The sequence below is a fragment of the Podarcis gaigeae genome (genome assembly GCF_964106915.1).
Source record: "Podarcis gaigeae genome assembly, chromosome: 18".
NCBI lineage: Eukaryota > Metazoa > Chordata > Lepidosauria > Squamata > Lacertidae > Podarcis > Podarcis gaigeae.
The window spans coordinates 7801733-7821219 of record NC_139696.1 but is presented as its reverse complement, the minus strand read 5'-3'; the positions used below and the strand labels follow the sequence as shown (position 1 = coordinate 7821219).

The 19487-nt window shown below is 47.2% G+C and overlaps 3 protein-coding genes across 3 annotated transcripts in view; 1 reads left to right on the top strand and 2 right to left on the bottom strand.

Moving 5' to 3' along the window:
* LOC310835758 (protein-lysine 6-oxidase-like) overlaps window positions 1-19487 on the bottom strand; it is a 390424-nt gene that overhangs the window by 6901 nt on the left and 364036 nt on the right. The window lies entirely within an intron of this gene.
* On the bottom strand, window positions 865-7917 carry POLE4 (DNA polymerase epsilon 4, accessory subunit). The gene is made up of 4 exons (XM_083720829.1): window positions 7515-7917; window positions 4473-4557; window positions 3489-3530; window positions 865-1120 (listed from the first exon to the last, which is right to left on the bottom strand). The coding sequence occupies exons 1-4, from the start codon at window positions 7737-7739 to the stop codon at window positions 1107-1109; spliced, it is 366 nt and encodes a 121-aa protein (XP_083576955.1). The 5' UTR covers window positions 7740-7917; the 3' UTR covers window positions 865-1106.
* LOC310835638 (excitatory amino acid transporter 5-like) overlaps window positions 11642-19487 on the top strand; it is a 34331-nt gene continuing 26485 nt past the window's right edge. Inside the window, exons 1-2 of the mRNA XM_083720508.1 lie at window positions 11642-12333; window positions 17362-17441. Coding sequence (XP_083576634.1) covers window positions 12157-12333; window positions 17362-17441 — 257 coding nt within the window. The 5' untranslated portion in view covers window positions 11642-12156. The remainder of the gene's footprint in view (window positions 12334-17361; window positions 17442-19487) is intronic.

The window sequence follows — 19487 nt, the reverse complement described above, 5'->3', positions numbered from 1 at the left end:
AACACTTTGAATTGTGCTTGGAAACGTACTGGGAGCCAATGCAGATCTCTCAGGACCGGTGTTATGTGGTCCTGGGGGCCACTCCTAGTCACCAGTCTAGCTGCCGCATTCTGGATTAATTGCAGTTTCATGGATGTCTTCATGGATGTCTTACAATGGCTCAATATCAGTGGCACAAAGGCAGGCTTTTTCAACAGTAGCATCATTGCTGTGAAATGCACGCCCTGCTGAAATATGAGGCTCCCATCTGCATTGGCATCCTGCCAGCCTTAATTTTTTTACACACACATTCCCTCGATTTCTTTGTCCCCAAGTCACCTGTTTTAAATGTGGCGCTGTTTTTAACGGGGCTATTGAAACTGTGTGGTTTAATCACGGCCACTTCTGATGTCAGTGTTTTAAGGAGAATGTACCAATGTGTGAGGGACGCGGGTGGCGCTGTGGGTTAAACCACAGAGCCTAGGACTTGCCAATGAGAAGGTCGGAGGTTCGAATCCCCACGACGGGGTGAGCTCCCGTTGCTTGATCCCTGCTCCTGCCAACCTAGCAGTTCAAAAGCATGCCAGTGCAAGTAGATAAATAGGTACCACTCCAGCGGGAAGGTAAACGGCGTTTCCGTGCGCTGCTCTGGTTCACCAAAAGCAGCTTAGTCCTGCTGGCCACATGACCCGGAAGCTGTACGCCGGCTCCCTCGGCCAATAAAGCGAGATGAGCGCCGCAACCCCAGAGTCAGTCACGACTGGACCTAATGGTCAGGGGTCCCTTTACCTTTTTACTAATGTCTGTGTGTTATATTAGGAATTGCAAGGTAGAGGCCAGGTGGCCAAGAGGTAACATATACAACACTGTACTGCACAACAGAGGTATGGAAAAAAGATGTATGTATTTAGAGTACAAAACATAGAGACTTCGGAGAAATCACAAAGGTTGGGGTATATACAAAGGAATTTACAACAGAGCCTGTTTCAAATTCAGGGCCATTTCAAATCCACCAAGTCTGTCAGGCAGAAACAGTCCCTTCATCTCCCTGGGAACGTTTCCTTCTGCTCCTTTTGCACAGCACGTTCTGTTCCAATCTCTCCTGCCAGGGATTCCCCTTTCTTGCGTCAGTCCAGAGTACCTACAGAATTAAACAGAGGAGCAGGCAGACCGTGAAATGAAAATAGGTGGTTTTCGAATCAAGGCAGCAGCTACCATTTTAACAGATTTACACCTGGCCTGGACATACCTTGGAAAGTTCATTTTAAAGAGGAACTAATTCCATTTCACGTTCATCCCTTTAGAAAGGGATCTAAATTTATCCAATTTTATCAACTGAGCCTTGGCTTCTGTTCTGCTTCTCAGCATTCAGGTTGTTACAAGTCAACGTGCTAAAGCATAAAATATACTTAAGAAGACTAAGAAAACATCAAAACACACACACACTGTGGAATGTGAAAGGTTTAATTTATTTTTTTCAACTATTATGAACCTTCAAGGGCCAAAGGGTTGGACTACAACTCTCAACATTCCTAGCCTATCTTCCAGATACAGTGGTGCTTCGCAAGACGAAAATAATCCGTTCCGCGAGTCTCTTCGTCTAGCGGTTTTTTGTCTTGCGAAGCACCCCTATTAGCGGATTAGCGCTATTAGCGGTTTAGCGGCTATTAAAGGCTATTAGCGGCTTAGCAGCTTAGAAAAAGGGGGGGAGCAAAAAAAACCGCAAGACTCACAAGACGTTTTGGTCTTGCGAAGCAAGCCCATAGGGAAATTCGTCTTGCGAAGCACATCGAAAAACGGAAAACCCTTTCGTCTAGCGGGTTTTTCGTCTTGCGAGGCATTCGTCTTGCGGGGCACCACTGTACTGTATTGTTGTTTGGAGACCTTAGCTCTTAAACCCAAAGCCAACCAAACAAATTGCTCTTTTACATCTCAAGTTGCCATCAAAAGGTTTTCAAACACCATCTCAAATGCCCCCAAACAACACACTGTTGGAGCAATTGAAGGATCCAACCCCCCCACACATCCATTAAGGCACTGGGGAAAGGGGATGTGAGGGGATGTGATATTTCTTGGACTCCAACTCCCATAATCCCTGGCTGCTGGTTATGATAGCTACTAGAACTGATGGGAGAATAGACTCCAACCATTTCTGGATGGCATTCACACTGGCTACCCTCTGGCCTTGACTTTAATTCTGACCTACACAGAAATTGCTGGCTTCACGCGGACACTATACCGCTGAGGTTCATGGCTTCTCCCAAAGAATGGCACGAACTGTAGTTTGTTCAGGGCGCCGGGAATTATAGCTCTGCGAGTGGCAAATTAACAGTTCCCAGGATTCTTTGGGGGGAAGCCATGTGCTTTAAATGTATGCCATAGATGTGACCATAGTGACTCTCTGTCTGAACTGGAGCCTGGCTTCCACCCACCTGGAATTCAGAGCCAAGGTGTCAGGTGTGCGTGCAGGAGCCAGGCCCTGTGACCAATAGGACTTTGTAGGACTGGGGCCTTCCTAAGTTTGTTCTGAAGAGGCAAGGCACGGCCGCACAGGTGAGGCTGATTGGCATAGCTGTCAACCTTCCCTTTTTTTGTGGGAAATTCCCTTATTCTAGCGCCGTTTCCCACTGCTGTCCCGGATTGTTAGATATCCCGTAGACTGTCCCCAGGACAGGTGAGGCTGCTGATCCCTTATTTTCGAGGCGGCTGATCCCTTATTTTCAAATCTGAAAGTTGACAGCTATGCCGATTGGTAACTCACAGATCTGGTGGCAAGAGCTGGGAAGGGATATAAGGTCAGCATTTCCCTTCGGCTCTTTGCCACAGCAACACGCTTCCTGCCTTGCTGCTTCCTGATCCTTGAACCTCGGCTTCTTGACTCCTTGCTTCTTGATCCTCCGACCCCTGACTTTGTGACTCCTTGCTTCTTGATCCTCCGACCCCTGACTTTGTGACTCCTTGCTTCTTGATATTCGGACCCCTGACTTTGTGACTCCTTGCTTCTTGATCCTCGGACCCCTGACTTTGTGACTCCTTGCTTCTGGATCCTCGGACCCCTGACTTCGTGACTCCTTGCTTCTTGATCCTCGGACCCCTGACTTCGTGACTCCTTGCTTCTTGATCCTCAAACCCCTGACTTTGTGACTCCTTGCTTCTTGATCCTCGGACCCCTGACTTTGTGACTCCTTGCTTCTTGATCCTTGGACCCCTGACTTTGTGACTCCTTGCTTCTTGATCCTCAGACCCCTGACTTTGTGACTCCTTGCTTCTTGATCCTCGGACCCCTGACTTCGTGACTCCTTGCTTCCTGACACCTGGACCCTTGGCTTCTTGACTCCCGGCTCTCTGACCCTCGGACTCTTGGCTCCTGGACCCCCGTTCCTGCTCCCACCCCGCCTGATCCTGACCTCCCCCGCCAGGACTTCGATCGCCTGTGATACAAGGTAAGACTAGCTCACCATTCTGACAAGGCAGCGACACCACAAAGAAAACTTGAAACGAAACCTTACCTTCCAGAAACGCAAACTCGTCTATTGCTTCTATGGCGTTGTCTGCGGCAGCAGCACCAATTTGAAAAGGAAACAATAATAAAAGGAAAATTAGGACTTATATCTGCAGGGATGGATCAGAGCACACAGGTAGGAATACATTCTTCATTTTCCACTAAAGCTTATTTTATGCATGGCTATTTTAATTTTGTTTTAGGGCTGCTATACATCTGGAATTTCCTGGGCATATCCAGGATTCGCCCGTCGAAAATAGCTTCTTGGCAAAAAATTTGAAAATCAAGTTAAAATGTCCAGGAAAACCCAGGTATATGGCAGCCATATGGGAAGTGTTGATTTTTTTTTTTTGGCAAATTTCCTAAAACATAGCTTGAAAACTTCAATTTTTTGGAGATGTTGCAAAAAAAGAAAAAAGTCCAACAGCTTTGCAAAAAAAAAAAAAAGTGCTCACTTTTCAAAATATGGCAACCCCATTTTGTTTAGTTCTTTAATAAGCCACAAAGGGGACGCAGGTGGCGCTGTGGGTAAAAGCCTCAGCGCCTAGGGCTTGCCGATCGAAAGGTCGGCGGTTCGAATCCCTGCGGCGGGGTGCGCTCCCGTCGTTCGGTCCCAGCGCCTGCCAACCTAGCAGTTCGAAAGCACCCCTGGGTGCAAGTAGATAAATAGGGACCGCTTACTAGCGGGAAGGTAAACGGCGTTTCCGTGTGCAGCTCTGGCTTGCCACGTGACCCGGAAGTGTCTCCGGACAGCGCTGGCCCCCGGCCTCTTGAGTGAGATGGGCGCACAACCCCAGAGTCTGGCAAGACTGGCCCGTACGGGCAGTGGTACCTTTACCTTTTACTTAATAAGCCACAAAGCATTCCTCTGGTTTAGAACCTTGTCAACACATACGAACAGCATCATTTTGGTTCTTAAGAATTAGGAAGACAAGATGGGCGGGGTATAAATGATACAATTATTATTATTATTATTATTTTACTTCCTTACCCAGGTCTTTCCTCTGGAGAGTTTTCCGTTTTCCTTGCTGTGCGTAGATGTATGCATCTTTTGCAATGGTTTCCACAAACAACTCCTGTGGGGATTGAAGCAAAGCAGGGAAAAGAGTTTTTATGGACTGTAAATAAGTATCTACTTTTGTCTGTCCTGAATAATCAAAAATTCAGCTTTGCTGGATGCCCAGGGCTTTTGATATTATGGAGAGGGGAAGAGAAACTTTTCTCTGTGTTCACTTCCTCCACACAGTTTTATACACCTTTTTTATATGTCTGCTATCTTGCTTTTTCTCTGAACTGAAATGCCCCCAAATGTTGTAACCCTTCCTCATCAGGGAGTTCTCTCACCCCAACAATCATTTTGGTTGCCTTTTCCGAGTTCACAATATCCTTATTGAGTTGGACAGTTAAGTTCAGTCAAAGGTGACTTGGGGTTGTGGCGCTCATCTCGCTTTCAGGCCGAGGGAGCCGGCGTTTGTCCGCAGACAGCTTTCTGGCTCATGTGGCCAGCAGGACTGAATCGCTTCTGGAGCAACGGGACACCGTGATGGAAACCAGAGTGCACAGAAACGCTGTTTACCTTCCTACAAAAAAGGTACCTATTTATCTACTCGCCCTGGCTTGCTTTCGAATTGCTAAGTTGGCAGGAGCTGGGACAGAGCAACAGGAGCTCACCCCATTGCAGGGATTCGAACCGCCAAACTTCTGACCGGCAAGCCCAAGAGGCTCAGTGGTTTAGACCACAGCGCCACCTGTATCCAAAGAAATACATGGTATTCCAAGCTATAGGTTTATGCTATAGATTTGTATAACAGCATTTGATACTGTGCATTAATATGGACAGCCAAGTTAGTTTATTAGAAGACCCAAAAGCCACGGCAGGGGCGATAGCTTTATCTGAACTAATAAAAACCTTCACTCAGCAACACTACCAGTTGTATATACTGTAATACTAAAACATCCTATTTTGTTAATATTACTATCAGTGTTTTCTCAAAACAGAATAATCATCAATAATTAAATGGCATCACCAGTAATTTACTGCAGAGTATTTGTTATCATGGGACGCGGGTGGCGCTGTGGGTTAAACCACAGAGCCTAGGGCTTGTTGATCAGAAGGTCGGCGGTTCGAATCCCCGCGATGGGGTGAGCTCCCGTTGCTCGATCCCTGCTCCTGCCAAACTAGCAGCTTGAAACACGTCAAAGTGCAAGTAGATAAATAGGTACTGCTCCGGCGGGAAGGTAACCGGCGTTTCTGGGCGCTGCTCTGGTTCGCTAGAAGCGGCTTAGTCATGCTGGCCACATAACCTGGAAAATGTATGCCACTCCCTCGGCCAGCAAAGCGAGATGAGCGCCGCAACCCCAGAGTCAGTCATGACTGGACCTAATGGTCAGGGGTCCCTTTACCTTTTTGTTATCATATTATTAATTAATATAAAACCATGGTCAAATCCACCAAAATTTCTTATTATGCAGAATAAAAAGTAATTCTCAAATACTGTAGTGTGCAAATTAGATCTGAGTCCCCATTGCAATTGACCGCTAGCCCATCCAGGGACTGGTTTGTTTTTTCCTTCTTTGGATGTTGCCATGGCCTCTGACTAGCACAATAAAAGTTATTCAATTAAATTAATTAATATATTAATTTATTTAAAATATGAATCCTGCTTGTCTCCTAAGTTAAAAGGTAAAGGTACCCCTGCCCGTACAGGCCAGTCTTGCCAGACTCTAGGGTTGTGCGCTCATCTCACTGTATAGGCCGGGAGCCAGCGCTGTCCGCGCCCTCCTCTCTCCTGCGGGTGAGGGGAGCACCCTGTTGCAACAGTTCAATAAAGATCAGGTTAACTAGCTGCTTTGCTTCTCAATATTCTCTGGTTGGCCTCTGTTATTCTCTCCTACCAATAGGGAACAGGGAGTCACCCCCCTCCCCAATTTCCCCCATCCTGTATCAACTGGTGTTATACCTAAACACCTTTGGCTTTTAGTCTAAAGGTAAAGGGACCCCTGACTGTTAGGTCCAGTCGTGGCCGACTCTGGGGTTGCGGCGCTCATCTCGCTTTACTGGCCGAGGGAGCCAGCATACAGCTTCCGGGTCATGTGGCCAGCAGGACTAAGCCGCTTCTGGCGAACCAGAGCAGCGCACGGAAACGCCGTTTACCTTCCTGCCGGAGTGGTACCTAGTTATCTACTTGCACTGACATGCTTTCGAACCTCTAGGTTGGCAGGAGCAGGGACTGAGCAACGGGAGCTCACCCCGTCGCGGGGATTCGAACCGCTGACCTTCTGATCGGCAAGTCCTAGGCGCTGAGGTTTTACCCACGTCCGTCTCCCAAGTTAGGCTTTGCCTTTTACATGTATCCCAAGGAAATATACAAACATAAGATGATTTATAAACAATTTGGGGAGCTAAAACTTATATTAATTATGAGCTTTAGAAAAATAATTACATGATTACTGTATTAGACACACCAATATTTACAATTATGATAAACATTCAAGAAGAGCCACAATTATAATCAGAACACCCACAATTATAATTAATTGATAGGGACCAGATAATAATGAATTACCTGGCCAGGTAAATTACAGAACAAGCATCAGGAACATATTTGCAGAACCCCACCCTCTCTTCGCCACGTGGTTGGAACTTGCAGCCAATCGCCGTAGCCAAAAGTGCGCAGCCCCGCCTACCGCCCCACCCTCCCTTCCACTCTGTCACGCCTTTCACACAAAGATAAGCTTCTGATTGGCCAGGGGTGGCCCACGTAAGCACCCGTCCCCGCGTAGCCGAAGACGAAAACAGCCGTCTGATTGGGCAAGGGCCTAACCGTGCAGGACCGCCCACCTCCTTTAGCGCGAGGGAAACTCACGTCAACCGCCGCAGCGCAAGCCGGCCTCCTGATTGGCGGAGGCTTAAAAGCGGAGCCCCGCCCACGTCAACCGCCGCCCCGCGCTCGCGCGCCAACGCAGCCGGCCTCCTGATTGGCCGAGGCAAACACGGGACCCCACCCACCTCCTCCCTCAGTCAGTCGCTCACCGCCGCGCGCGCCAAAATGAAGATGGCCTCCTGGCTGGCCAGGCTGACGTCCGGGTCGGCTTTGACCAGCGCCTTGACACGCGCCAGGGGCAGTCGGGCCGGCCGGGCAGCGCTGGAGGAGGTGGCGGCAGCAGCTGCCGCTCCCGGTGCTGCCTGCGGCGGCGGCTCGGACTCTTCGTCTGCCGGCGCCGAAGCCGCCACGGCGTTTCCCTCAGCCAGCGCCATCTTAGCCGGGCTGTGGAGTGGCGCCAGTGCGCCTGCGCCGTGGCCGGCCTGTCAATCGAAGCGCCCATTTCCCCGCTCTTGGCGCTCGAACGCCACGCCCCCTCTCGCGCGCCACGTGCTTCTGGAGCCCGATAACTTGGTATCACGTGTTCAAAGGGGGGCGAAGTTACCACGTGGCAAACCTCTAGACCGGATTCCAGTTGTAGTTAGTAAGTTAACCCATTGGAAAAGTAATAATAATAATAATAAATTTTATTTATACCCTGTCCTCCCCAACCAAGACCGGGCTCAGGACGGCTAACAACCAATAATAAAACGAGTTGATTAAAATACAATTTAAAAAACAAGATTAAAAGACAACATTAAAACATTAGGATGCAGCCTCTTCACAGGAGGAGAAAGGAAAAAGAAAGAGGGAGGGAATCAAACTGATTCTCTTTTTTTATATAAATAATTTTTATTGAGATTTAAGATCACCCACCAACACCAGTAAAACATCAAATCTTATTACATATATCCTACTTTATGCTCCGTAGAGCTGTTGACTTCCGTCCTTCCCTTCCATCAGTTTTCCTATTCTATTCTATAGTTCACAGTTTCTTTGATTAGATATTACAACATGACATAAGATTTACTTCAATCCTGCCAAAGTTTTCAAATTTGTTCTCACATAGATAAAAAAAATTACACCATTCTTTTTGGTACTTTGTCTCCTCCTGGTTGCGAATTCTGTGTGTCAATTTAGCCATCTCAGCGTATTCAACCAGCTTTATCTGCCATTCTATTGTCGGCATCTCCTGTTGCTTCCACTTTTGAGCTATCAGAACTCTAGCTGCTGTTGTTGCGTACAAATATAATCTTTGATCAGTCTTCTTAATATCTTCTCCCACCAAACCTAGCAAGAAAACTTGCTGGAAATGCAAGGAAAAGGGTGGCGACTTCTATCATATGTGGTTAAAAGAGTTCTGGGAATCGATTTATAACGAGTTAAAAAAGATGTTTAAGTATAGCTTTCCCAAAAAGCCGGAAGAATTCTTGGAATCAAACTGATTCTAAGCCAAAGGCCAGGCAGAACAACTGTCTTACAACACCCTGCGGAGAGAAATCGGATCCCGCAGGGCCCTGGTCTCATGAGACAGAGCGTTCCTCCAGGTTGGAGCCAGTGTTGAAAAGGCCTTGGCTCTGGTTGAGGCTAATCTGACTTCCTTAGGGCCCGGGACCTCCAAAGTGTTGTTACTTGTGGACCTTAAGGTCCTCCGTGGGGCATACCAGGAGAGGCGGTCCCGTAGGTAACCAATGAAAGGTGGGGAGGGGAAAAATATTTATTTTGAAATAAGGAGTTTTGGTTACCACGTATTTGTGTAATAAGAAGCAAGAAAATAGTCAACCATATACATTATTGAGGACAACAGTTCCTCTCCAGAATATCCAGGAAAGAAGTGCGTTGTATAAAGACAGATAACCAACTATATATTATTTGATACACGATGCTCCCCTACATTTTTTTAAATAGAAAGTGTAGAACTTTGAGCATTCAAATGGCTTTGTGGACGTTTTCGTCTTGCAAAGCAAGCCCATAGGGAAAATCGTCTTGCGAAGCAACTCCAGAAACGAAAAACCCTTTCGTCTTGCGCATTTTTCGTCTAGCGAGGCATTCGTCTTGCGAGGTACCACTGTATTCTTTACAAAAAACCATGTAAGGTTGGGTGCTACTAATAAACAGTACATATATATATATATATATATATATATATACACACACACACACACCGGTTTAGAACAAATTGAGGTAGTGATTACAGTGGTACCTCGAGTTAAGAACTTAATTCGTTCTGGAGGTCCGTTCTAAACCTGAAACTGTTCTTAACCTGAAGCACTACTTTAGCTAATGGGTGCTCCTGCTGCCGCTGCGCTGCAGCACTATTTCTGGGTTAGTGGAGTCTGTCACCTGAAGCGTATGTAACCCGAGGTACCACTGTATTTCCTTTTACTTTATCATATTTAGTATTGAGAAGTACATAGGAAGCTGCCAAATTCCAAGTCAGGCGCTTCACTGGTCCAGCTCACATTGTGGCAATGCCCCTCTAGAGTTTCCAGTGGCATCTTACAAGGTAAAGGGACCCCTGACCATTAGGTCCAGTCATGACCGACTCTGGGGTTGCGCGCTCATCTCGCTCTGTAGGCCGAGGGAGCCGGCGTTTGTCCACAGACAGCTTCCGGGTCATGTGGCCAGCATGACTAAGCCGCTTCTGGAGAACCAGAGCAGCGCACGGAAACGCCATTTACCTTCCTGCCAGAGTGGTACCTATTTATCTACTTGCACTTTGACGTGCTTTCGAACTGCTGGGTTGGAATCTTACAAGGTAACAGGAATCAAAACTGGAACCTTCTGCGTGGCTTTCTGACACTTGCGGTTTACCCCCACTGCATATTACCCAGACCTTATTTAATTTACACTGGTATTAAAAAAATATCCCGATGCAGAAGCTGATAGGGCGGGACGCGGGTTGCACTGTGTCTTAAAGCCTCAGCGCCTAGGGCTTGCCGATCGAAAGGTCGGTGGTTTGAATCCCTGCGGCGGGGTGCGCTCCCGCTGCTCGGTCCCAGCGCCTGCCAACCTAGCAGTTCTAGACTTTTAAAGAAGAACAATCTGAGTGAGAGACTGCTGGTGTCCTTCTACCGAGGCTCCATAGAGAGCATTCTCACATACTGTATTTGTGCCTGGTTCTCCAGCTGTACAGCTAGGAAGAGGAAGGTGCTCCAGAAGGTCATAACCACAGCCCAAAGGATTATTGGTCATCCCCTCCCATCTTTGGAAGAACTGTACGGTTCCCGTTGTCTTAGGAAAGCAAATAATATCCTGCAGGATGCATCTCACCCGGGACACAGTCTGTTTGTACTACTGCCTTCTGGCAGGAGATACAGAAACATCAAGTCAAGGACAAATAGACTGAAAAATAGTTTCTATCCAAGAGCTGTGGCCTTCTTAAATGCAGTAACTCGATAGTGTGACCTGGGAGTTTGATGGGTGTGGGTGTGGGTGTGGCTGGAATGTGGTTTGTTTGGTTGTTGTTGTTGTGTTGCTTTTGTTGTTTTTAAGGGATGGCATCCAATTTCGTTGCACTTGTGCAATGTTGCACTTGTGTAATGACAATAAAGAATCTATCTATCAGTTCGAAAGCACCTCCGGGTGCAAGTAGATAAATAGAGACGGGAAGGTAAACGGCGTTTCCGTGTGCGGCTCTGGCTCCCCAGAGCAGCGATGTCACGCTGGCCACGTGACCCGGAAGTGTCTCCGGACAGCGCTGGCCCCTGGCCTCTTGAGTGAGATGGGCGCACAACCCCAGAGTCTGTCAAGACTGGCCCGTACGGGCAGGGGTACCTTTACCTTTACCTTTAGAAGCTGATAGAAGGGAGAAGGGTAACCAGCATCAAGTCAAATCGCTAGTCCATCTAGCTCAATATCAACTATCCCAAGTGACAGTAACTTTAAAGACTTGTCCTATCTGGAGATGCTGGGAATTGAATCAAGGACCTTGGGCATGCAAAAGTCTCCCATTGAACTCTGGACCTTTCCATAAAAATTAATGGATCCTGAATAACGGGCTGAATTAAATAGGAACTTATAGAACCCAAATGCTCTATAAACGGCTTATAACAAAACATAGGAGCACTGTGGTGACTCATTGTAAGCATGACAGCTAAACAGAACAGTGGTGATAATAATAATAATAATATACACTAAAATGTCACACATCAAAAACTTCCCTGCCTTCAGATGTCTTCTGAATGTCAGGTAGTTGTTTATCGCTTTGACATCTGATGGGAGGGCGTTCCACAGGGCGGGTGCCACTACCAAGAAGGCCCTCTGCCTGGTTCCCTGTAGCTTTGCTTCTTGCAATGAGGATTTCACCAGGAAGGCATGCACATTAGGAATGAAGCAATGTGGCCACCTCAAAACTTCTGCAAGCACACAAACAGTACTGAAAGTGGGGTTGGCTGTGTGTCGTGTGACTACCTTGAGCAGAAATCATTGTGAATGTGCAATGGATTCTTGGAAGGGCCCTCCCTCCATTGTTTTTGCTGCAAGCAGACGTAGCTCTGTTCTTGCTTATTCCAAATCTAGACTTGGATTAATACGTCACAGGACATGTCACTTTCTATTAAGCTAAAAGGGGATCAGATAACAACCGTGCTTTGGTGTGATCCTCCATGGAGATTACCAGGGAGCGAAAGAGAGAGTCTTTTCCTTGCATTCCTTCTACCTCTCCAGACAGGTTCTAATCAGCAGGGAGATATGATTCCTCCAGGACAAAAGGTGCCTCAATGATGCCCCATGGGCTCCAGGATCCTGCCCTTGACGCTGCGCTCTCTGCTTCCTGACGGATCTTGGTGAAGCTCTGAAAGCTAAGGCACCATGTGGGAGCAGTTGAAGAAAGCACTCTTTTGCCCGTTCTCCATCAGCCTTGTGGGACTCCGGAAGTGGATCCGGGCCTTCTGGAGCAAAAATGGCCTCTTGACACTTTCCATGCTTTCTGTGATGACTGGATGCCTTGTGGGGTTTCTGCTCAGGACACTGGAATTATCTGATTTGGTAAGTGACTGGTTTTTATGGAACAGCAACACAGTGGCGTAGCGTGGGTTGTCAGCACCCGGGGCAAGGCAAGTAATTTGCGCCCCCTAACCCGTGGATTTGCGCCCCCTAACCCTAACCCCCAGATGTTGCGCCCGGTGTGGCCGGCCCCCCCTGCACCCCCCACACTACGCCACTGCAGCAACAGGACAGGCCTTTCTGAAGCAAGGCATGCAATAGGCAGAGACTGGGTTTCTAAGACAGAAGCCATAGCTTGCTTGGAAATGGCATACTCCGGCATGACCCCAACTTGGGGGGGGGGGTCAGCTGTGTTTACTCCAGTATAGTGCATATGCTCAGGCGCACTTAACATCCCATGCCGATATTGCAGGAAGCTTCTTTCTGGAGAAAGGAACTGAGCAGTGGGATTTTGTTACCCTAGAAACAGCCAGTTTCAAATCTGAGTGGCCCTGGAAAATGAAGAGAGTGTGTTTTGACTGTTGCTTTGTTTAGTGAGGGGATTGAGTTTGGGATTCTTCACTTTTTTTCCGGCAGAGGGATTGTTATCTAGAGAGACAGAGTTTCTGCAGGTGAAGCTTTTTGCTGGCATGATGATCCATGGGTTAAAGATGGAGGAGCAATTCTATTCTGTTTGCATTTTAATGAGAAACTATCTGTTATCTGCTTCTTGAACTACTGTATTTTTCGCTCTTTAACACACACCAGGCCATAACACGCACATAGTTTTTAGAGGAGGAAAACAAGAAAAAAAATATTCTAAACGAAATAGTGGATATATGATTTTTGTGGTTCATGCTGTGGCCACAGACATGTGATCTGACAGTGAGTTTGGAGTAGCCCAATGCAAAAATCCTGAGGATCCATGTGGATCCATGCTTTGTAACCACGGAGGAGGGAAGAAAGGGGAACCATGGATCCTCTGCTCACGACTGCAGCAGATCCCCCCTGCCACCCACAGGCATTCGCTCCATAACACGCACAGACATTTCCCCTTACTTTCTAGGAGGAAAAAAGTGAGTCTTATGGTGCAAAAAATACGGTAATAAAGAAACACGGCTGTCCTTCGAAACTCACACCTCTCTGATTTTTGCAGTGCAGTGTTCCAATCAAGTAATATATACAAAAATGCATGTGTTAGTGAAGGTAACATACAAAAAGGGATTATATTACAGGGAATTGCTTCCCAAAATGTGCTTATGAGGAGAAATCTGTACCAGAATGTTGGTACCTTACTTGGCTGGAATTTCGCAGGACAGCTGTCTTTCAGATCGCATATTGTTTCACAAAGCTTGAATTAGCTATGTTCGCCTTTAAATGTGATTCAAATCAAACTCATCCTTCATCCCCAAGGACGGGTGTTCCTTATTTCAGAGGTTGTGGCTACCTGAAAACTCAGGAGGAATCACCAGAGAATAGGCTGCTACTCCTTCCCCACCCGCCTTGGCCAGCTCCTCTTTTGACATGGCCTTGTTCTACCTCCGACAGGGTTTAGAGAAGCCATTTCAGTTACTGGTGCTTGGTGTCATAGCTCAAAGTGCCAAGCTAAGCTGGTTACTTAACTGCAGCAAGACTCTTCTCTCCTTCCCCATTGTTGTGGCTACGATTCCCACTAAATTCAGTGCTGAATTGAATAAATTGAAATTGGAAAAGTATTGGTGCCAGGGGCGGATCTGCTATGAAACTAATGAAATTTAAGCTTCAGGGCTCCTAATCCCAGAGGGGCCCCAGAAGTAACATTACAGGGGTACCTCGGGTTAAGTACTTAATTCGTTCCGGAGGTCCGTACTTAACCTGAAACTGTTCTTAACCTGAAGCACCACTTTAGCTAATGGGGCCTCCTGCTGCTGCTGCTGCGCCGCCAGAGCATGATTTTTGTTTTCATCCTGAAGCAAAGTTCTTAACCTGAAGCACTATTTCTGGGTTAGCAGAATCTGTAACCTGAAGCGTCTGTAACCCGAGGTACCACTGTAGTCTACATTGCTTTCAAAATTTGGGTCTAGTAGACCCAATTTGAGTCACACGACTCAAAATTGATTATTTTTTTGTTGTATGTTTCAACAATCCCAAAGTGTTGAGCGTCAGCAGCAGAAATGTTGTAAAGGTGGAGTGTCGCAGTACAGCAATGTTAAGCCAAATCTTGGGTGTAGTAGTTTTTTAAAAATAAAAAATGTGGTGATCTGTCATGGAACGACACCACTGGAGAAGATAACAGTGGTTACCCAGGCCTCGTTGCTGGTTGCAAAGGGGCCCCCCGTAACAGTTCAAGCTTCAGGGTCCAAAAATGTGTGTCTGGCACTGAGACCTTCACCTTTTAAGCCAGGGGTGGTAAACCAGTGATTCTCCAGATGTTGGACTAGAACTTCATACCTGACCATAGGCCATGCTGGCTGTTGGTGCTGAGGAGAGTCCAACAGTGTCTGGAGGGCCAACAGTTCCTCAGCCCATTCTTAAGCCTAACTGCCCTAGGGTTGCAGCCAGTGGACCCATTGAAAAAGATGAGCAAGACTAAGCAGGTCCAGTAGTTTCCATAGGTCTACTCTGAGCAGAGTAGAGCTTGATTCAACCCCTTCTTCCTAATTCTATAAAGAAGAAGAAGAGTTTGGATTTGAAATCCCGTTTTATCACTACCCAAAGGAGTCTCAAAGCGGCTCACAATCTCCTTTCCCTTCCTCCCCCACAACAAACACTCTGTGAGGTGAGTGGGGCTGAGAGACTTCAGAGAAGTGTGACTCACCCAGCAGCTGCATGTGGAGGAGAGGGGAATCAAACCCGGTTCCCCAGATTACGAGACTACTGCTCTTAACCACTACACCACACTGGCTCTCTGTTGGGGAGTTCAAAGGATAAGCCTGCCATCTTTACGTAGGCGTCATACTGTTCTGTTGAGCTCTGTGGGACACCCTCCTCAGAAAGTGAGCATACAGTTGGGCCGTGAAATACTCCTCTCCATTTTCAAGCTTGGTAGCAAAGGATCGACTCTTGTTTCCTCTCCTTTTTGGCACTCAGAAAGGGGCCTTCCCAATAGTTGCTTCCCCTGACCACATGGACACCACACATTTAAAGCACACGCCTTCCCCCAAAGAATCCTGGCAATAATATAGGAGCACAGGAAGACTGCCTTATGCTGGATCAGACCCTAAGTCCATCTGGCACATGGTTGTCTATTCTGACTTTGCAGGGTTTCTATCCAGGGTTTCAGGTAAAGGGCATTCACATCCCTACCAGGATATGCTGGGATCTGAACCAGGGATATCAAGAATAAGAATAAGAATTTATTATTTATAACCCACCCATCTGGCTGGGTTTCCTCAGCCACTCTGGGCTGCTCCCAACAGAATATTAAAAACACAATAAAACATTAACAACTTCCCTAAACAGGGCTGCCTTCAGATGTCTTCTAAAAGTCAGATAGTTCTTTATTTCCTTGACATCTGATAGGAGGGTGTTCCACAGGGCGGGCGCCACTACCGAGAAGGCCCTCTGCCTGGTTCCCTGTAACCTCATTTCTCGCAGGGAGGGAACCGCCAGAAGACCCTTGGAGGTGGATCTCAGGGTCCGGGCTGAACAATGGAGGTGGCAATGCTCCTTCAGGTATACAGGACCGAGGCTGTTTAGGGCTTTAAAAGTCAGCACCAACACTCTGAAATATGCTCCAAAACGTACTGTGAGCCAGTGTAGGTCTTTCAGGACCGGTGTTATATGGTCTCGGCGGCCGCTCCCAGTCCCCAGTCTAGCTGCTGCATCCTGGATTAATTGTAGTTTCCGGGTCACCTTCAAAGGTAGCCCCACGTAGAGCGCATGGCAGTAGTCCAAGCGGGAGATAACCAGACCATGCACCACTCTGGTATCCAGCATACAAAGCAGATGCTCTACTACCAAGCTACTGCTTTTTCTGCTGCTCCAGAGAAGCGGACACTGAGCAATGGATCCAAACTACAAGAAAGAAGATTCCACCTAAACATTAGGAAGAACTTCCTGACAGTAAGAGCTGTTTGACAGTGGAATTTGCTGCCAAGGAGTGTGGTGGAGTCTCCTTCTTTGGAGGTCTTTAAGCAGAGGCTTGACAACCATATGTCAGGAGTGCTCTGATGGTGTTTCCTGCTTGGCAGGGGGTTGGACTCGATGGCCCTTGTGGTCTCTTCCAACTCTAGGATTCTATGATTCTATACTCTCCTTCTCTATGTGAGAGGGTGGGGTAACTTCACCCATCGCCACAAAGCAGCCATTGGAGAGGTGGCCACCTTTGCCCTATGGAAACTTCTCCATTCGTGATTCTGGATGTGAGGGCTGAGCCTGCACAATCTTGTCACCAACAGGAGGTGTGGAGGGTGGCAACACGAGAATGGGCCTTTTCAGTGGTGGCCAGATGGGCGGCGTATAAATACTATTAATATTATTATTATTATTATTTATTATGATGGAATGCTCTCTTGGGGAGCCTGGACTGGTACAATCATTACATATCCTTAGGTGCCACGTGAAAACATCCATCAGGCCTTTGGCTTTTAACTAACTTCGGCCTTTTCATCTGAGTGGGATGTTTAAATGTAGATTTTTAGGTGTGTGGTTTTTTGTTTTGTTTTGCTGGCTTTAATGCTTAAAATATTTTAAGTCGCTTTGAGCTGCTGTGGCAAAAAAAGGACATCACCACCACCACCACCATGCCCACATGTAAACTTATAGGAGGGAAAATGTGCTTAAAAAGAACATCATTCATTCCTTGCCATTGAATGATGGCTGCTACTTGGTCACATCCACACCAACACGTAGCTTACTCAAAGAATCCCGGGATCTATATTTTAACCTTCACAAAGCTTCAGTTCCCAGCCCCCTTAACTAACTACAGTTCCCAGAGGTCTTTGGGAGAAGCCACACACTTTAAATGTATGGCGTGAATGTGAAATTGTTTTCAATGTAGGTTTCAGCTGTGTGTGATGACTTTTTTTTTGCTGCAAGTTCTGTGTTTCTCTGCCCCTCCCAAGTTCTCCTCTGTGGCCTAACGCTCTTGCCTTTCCCTCTCCCCTACAGGAGAAGCAGTACTTCTCATTCCCTGGAGAACTCCTGATGAGGATGTTGAAGATGCTGATATTACCACTGATCACCTCCAGGTAAGAGCAAGAAGACCAGGAAGCGGCAGGTGGAGAGGGAGTCGCAATATTGTTTAGAACGGCTCCTTTGCACCTGGAAGAGAAGAGTTTTCTTTCCTGGGGGTGCAGTTCAGACCTCCCTCCAGAGTTGCCATGGGCAATGTGCCAGGAGAGGTGCAATTAGTTCTTCCAACAAAAGAAATAGTAAGCTTTGTTTTTGAGCCACTCCAACCTCTCTCAACCCCAAGGAAGAAAACATTCGAATCATTCTAACAACATAGAATTTGACAGAAACTGAACTGCAGCAGAATGGAAACCTTGCTGATTCCGACAAATAAGAGGTCAGAACAAACCGCTGCCTTTTTAACAATCCTGGTGTCGGATCATGCCCTTCTCTGCTTTCCAAATGGGCAATACAAACATCGGCCACTGGGCTTAGGGCCTTTGCAGCTATGGCAGCTGGACAGGGGTGGCGTGTCCTGCTTTGCCACTTAAGGCGAAATTGACACCCCCTTCCCCCTCCCTGCCACTGAAGCTGCCTGTACGTGCGTTGAAAGGTGGTCCCCGCAAAGCGTTGACAACAGCACTGGCTTCTGGCAACATCTTGCTAGATACTGGTGCCATTGCCAGTGCCACTCCTCTGCTGCCCGTGGGGTGGGGTCTGGGGAGTGCCACCCCATGGACTCCCACTGCTTGCCTCATGGGTGGTCTGGCCCTGCACCTGAGGCCCCCTGGAATGGGGGAATTCTCCCTGTTTGCATTCCAGAAGGGTCAAAACCTCTCCTTTTTCATCAGACATTTTCTTAACTGGCTGATTTCCTGGGTAGTTCTATTCTGTTTTATTGATCTTATATATGATGGTAGTGTGAATGGCTCCCTTTCTGAGATCACCTCTCAGAGCCTATTAAGTGCCTCTGCAATCCCCTTGGGAGCTAAATATCTCCCAGGCTTGACCCTGGCTTGGGAGCGTTTACTCATTACAAAGGTCAGAGCTTTTGCTATCCCCACTCTGCTTCAGTCAACCTTGCTCCGTGACATCCCACTCTCCCTTGGTCATTCATCGTTCCTTGCGACTAAGAAGAGCGTATGAACTTGGTTTGGTTTTGTTCTACAGCCAGTTTGTGCAGCAATACACATCAGAGGATGGCACTTGCCAGTGAAAGTAACATGCAAAAATGCCTTATATTGGTCGAAACCGCATGCAAAACCGCATTTATTAGGAATAACCTGCACTAAAATGCTGGCGAATTTTCTGGGAGATTTTTGTTAAATGCAAAAATTTCAGTTCAATGTGGAAAACCGAATGCAAGGCTAATAAAATGAGAAACTGAGAAAAGCAGAACAGATTCATCCATCGGTGCTTGCAATACATATTCCTAGCTTCGTCTCTCCACTGCCTTCGGCATAGTTGACTCTCCCACATTTATATAGCACCTGACTTGGTTGTGCTTCTTGTCTCTTGTCATTTTCATATGCTCCTGTAATGCTTAGGTTGGGTTTTAGTGAAGCAACACCACAGCCAAGTCCTTCAAACTCTCCATCCTCGCACAGTCCCTCACACTTCTATTTCTTTCTCTCTTTTGTTTCAAGCTGTTCTGGACACATGCTTGAAAAGCAGATGTGACAAATAAGACAGATTAATAGATGTGGAAGATTTGTCTGTTCTGTACCTGTAGGCGGAGGCAGGGGGGTGAAGGGAGGGAGAGAGAGTCACAGGTTGTAGGTAGATGGATGGATTGGGTGGACTGCTGGATCAGGACCTCGGGGTCCCTGCAGCTCAGCATCCTATTCCCCACAGTGGTCAACCAAGATTCCTCCAGAAAGCTCAAAGAAGCACGTCCCTACATCCTCTCCCCTCCTCCATGGTTGCTCCACAGCAAATTGTATTTAGGGTCATATTGCCTCTGAATTTGAAATATATATATATATAATTGTGGAGTTGGGAAGAGACCGCCATGGATCATCTAGTCCCCCCCCCCCCCCGCAAAGGAATCTCAGCTAAAGATTCTCTCAAGTGATTCCTGTCTGTTTAAAAACCTCCAACAAAGAGCCCAGCACCTTCTGAGG

Excerpts from the sequence above, each read along its gene's own strand:
- POLE4 (XM_083720829.1), bottom strand. The coding sequence starts at position 7,739 with ATGGCGCTGGCTGAGGGAAACGCCGTGGCGGCTTCGGCGCCGGCAGAC. Across the intron at positions 4,558-7,514 it reads TCATTTTGGCGCGCGCGGCG|GAGTTGTTTGTGGAAACCAT; the intron begins GTGAGCGACTGA and ends CAATCCCCACAG. Across the intron at positions 3,531-4,472 it reads TCTCCAGAGGAAAGACCTGG|ACAACGCCATAGAAGCAATA; the intron begins GTAAGGAAGTAA and ends CTGCTGCCGCAG.